The sequence below is a fragment of the Marmota marmota genome, unplaced genomic scaffold, assembly GCF_001458135.2.
Source record: "Marmota marmota marmota unplaced genomic scaffold, marMar, whole genome shotgun sequence".
In the NCBI taxonomy this organism is placed as follows: Eukaryota; Metazoa; Chordata; class Mammalia; order Rodentia; family Sciuridae; genus Marmota; species Marmota marmota.
The window spans coordinates 541,192-543,393 of NW_026000110.1; the positions used below are offsets into that span (position 1 = coordinate 541,192).

Consider the following 2,202-nt stretch of genomic DNA (forward strand, 5'->3'; position numbering starts at 1 on the left):
CTGGGGACGTGGGGGCCACGGGGTGCGGAGGTCTGCGGTGTCCAGCTGTACTGGGTCCCCTGCGGGGCTGGGGCCCTGGGAGGGAGGGGCTCTAGGGACCACCGAGGTCGCGGGCGGCTCGACAGAAGAGTGGTCGTCACAGGGAGGCCGGGGGCGGGGTACTGGCAGGTGGCAGAGCTGCCCTGGCTCCGGGTTAGTCGCCTGGTGCCGCCCTGCAGTCCTGCGGGAGGGTCGCAGGCTTCTGTCCAGACACCCACACAGGCCCTCCTCCTGGCGCAGGTGGTGTCCCCTGCCCTGGGACCCTGCATCTTGGCCGCAGGCGGTGGAGGGCAGGCCGTGTCCGTGCCTCAGGGCCTGGTGGGGAGCTGGCAGGTGAAGGTGGTGGGTGGCCGTCCACCTGCAGCAGTTGCAGCTGACCGGCAGAGCGGGGCAGGGTGGTTGGGAGGCGCCGGCCAGGTTCCAGGTCCCGGTCGGGGCTCGGGAGAGGCCCTGTGGTCTCTGGTGCTGGCCGGCCCACGGTGAGCCCTCAGGGTCGGTGTTCCGGGTGTTTTCCTGTGACTTCTCTGTCATCAAACCACATACAGGGCCACAACAGGGCCACCTCCTTCCCAGTGGCGGGAGCCCAGGGCTCTCTGCCCCTTCCTTCCCCTGGTGTCCTCTGCAGCTTCCTGTGGAGTCGGCCTGTCCGGCTTGCCCCTACCTGCTGCGCCCGGGACTGGGGGACTGGTCATGTTCATCCTGGGGAGCTGGGGTGCTGGGGCAGGTGTCCAGTCCTGGAGGCCGTGGGCCCTCGCTTTCCCTGGAGGACCTCTGTCGGCCAGTGTCTTCCCCTTCGGGTCCCACTCTCGGGGACTAAGTAAATACGCAAGTCGTTCTCCGCAGAGGAAGGCCCCTGACCAGGGAGGGCCGCGGTCTCTGCTCCCTGGGCTCCAGTTCTGAATTGGGCGCTGGGTCCCCTTGGCCCCGGCCTGGCCCTGACCTGCGCTCTGTGTTTCAGGCCCAAGGTCCCGGCTATGGCCGCGGCTACCATCGTGCATGACACGTCTGAGGCCGTGGAGCTGTGCCCCTCCTACGGCCTGTACCTGAAGCCCATCACCAAGATGACCATCAGCGTGGCCCTGCCGCAGCTGAAGCAGCCGGGCAAGTCCATCTCCAACTGGGAGGTGATGGAGCGGCTCAAGGGCATGGTGCAGCACCACCAGTTCTCGACGCTGCGCATCTCCAAGAGCACCATGGACTTCATCCGCTTCGAGGGCGAGGTGGAGAACCGCAGCCTGGTGCGGTCCTTCCTGGCCTGCCTGGACGGCAAGACCATCAAGCTCAGCGGCTTCTCGGACATCCTCAAGGTGCGCGCCGCCGAGTTCAAGATCGACTTCCCCACGCGCCACGACTGGGACTCCTTTTTCCGCGACGCCAAGGACATGAACGAGACGCTGCCCGGGGAGCGGCCGGACACCATCCACCTGGAGGGGCTGCCCTGCAAGTGGTTCGCGCAGAAGGAGTCGGGCTCGGAGAAGCCCAGCGAGGAGGTGCTGGTGCAGGTGTTCGAGAAGTTCGGGGAGATCCGCAACGTGGACATCCCCATGCTGGACCCCTACCGGGAGGAGATGACGGGCCGGAACTTCCACACCTTCAGCTTCGGGGGCCACCTCAACTTCGAGGCCTACGTGCAGTACCGCGAGTACGTGGGCTTCATCCAGGCCATGAGCGCGTTGCGCGGCATGAAGCTCATGTTCAAGGGCGACGACGGCAAGGCCGTGGCCTGCAGCATCAAGGTGGGCGGCTCCCGCGGTGGCCGGGTGGGCGGGGCTCCCGCGGGTGGCCCCGGGGCCAGGGCCCAGGTCGCTCGGCTGGTCCCCAGGGCCGCAGGTGCCTGCGGAGACCGCCACGGCCCGTGTCCTGCCTCAAGGTGTCCTTCGACTCCACCAAGCACCTGAGCGACGCCTCCATCAAGAAGCGGCAGCTGGAGCGGCAGAAGCTGCAGGAGCTGGAGCGGCAGCGCGAGGCGCAGAAGCGCCGCGAGAAGGAGGCGGAGGAGCGGCAGCGCGCCGAGGAGAGGTACTGCGTGCCGTGCCCCGTGCGTGCGCATGCCCGAGCGTGCGCGCCGTGCCGCCACCTGTGCGTGCTCGCGTGTCCTGTGCGTGCTCGCGTGTCCTGTGCGTGCCTTTGGAGGCCTGCGTGCGCGGTGGCTGTGCGTGAGCA

The 2,202-nt window shown here is 68.2% G+C and overlaps 1 protein-coding gene across 1 annotated transcript in view; it reads left to right on the forward strand.

The window, feature by feature from the left end:
- Window positions 1–349: 349 nt before the first annotated feature.
- Window positions 350–2,202, forward strand: part of Akap17a (A-kinase anchoring protein 17A) — a 19,793-nt gene continuing 17,940 nt past the window's right edge. Inside the window, exons 1-3 of the mRNA XM_048784637.1 lie at window positions 350–372; window positions 998–1,775; window positions 1,910–2,058. Of these exons, the coding sequence (XP_048640594.1) occupies window positions 1,014–1,775; window positions 1,910–2,058 (911 nt within the window). The 5' untranslated portion in view covers window positions 350–372; window positions 998–1,013. The remainder of the gene's footprint in view (window positions 373–997; window positions 1,776–1,909; window positions 2,059–2,202) is intronic.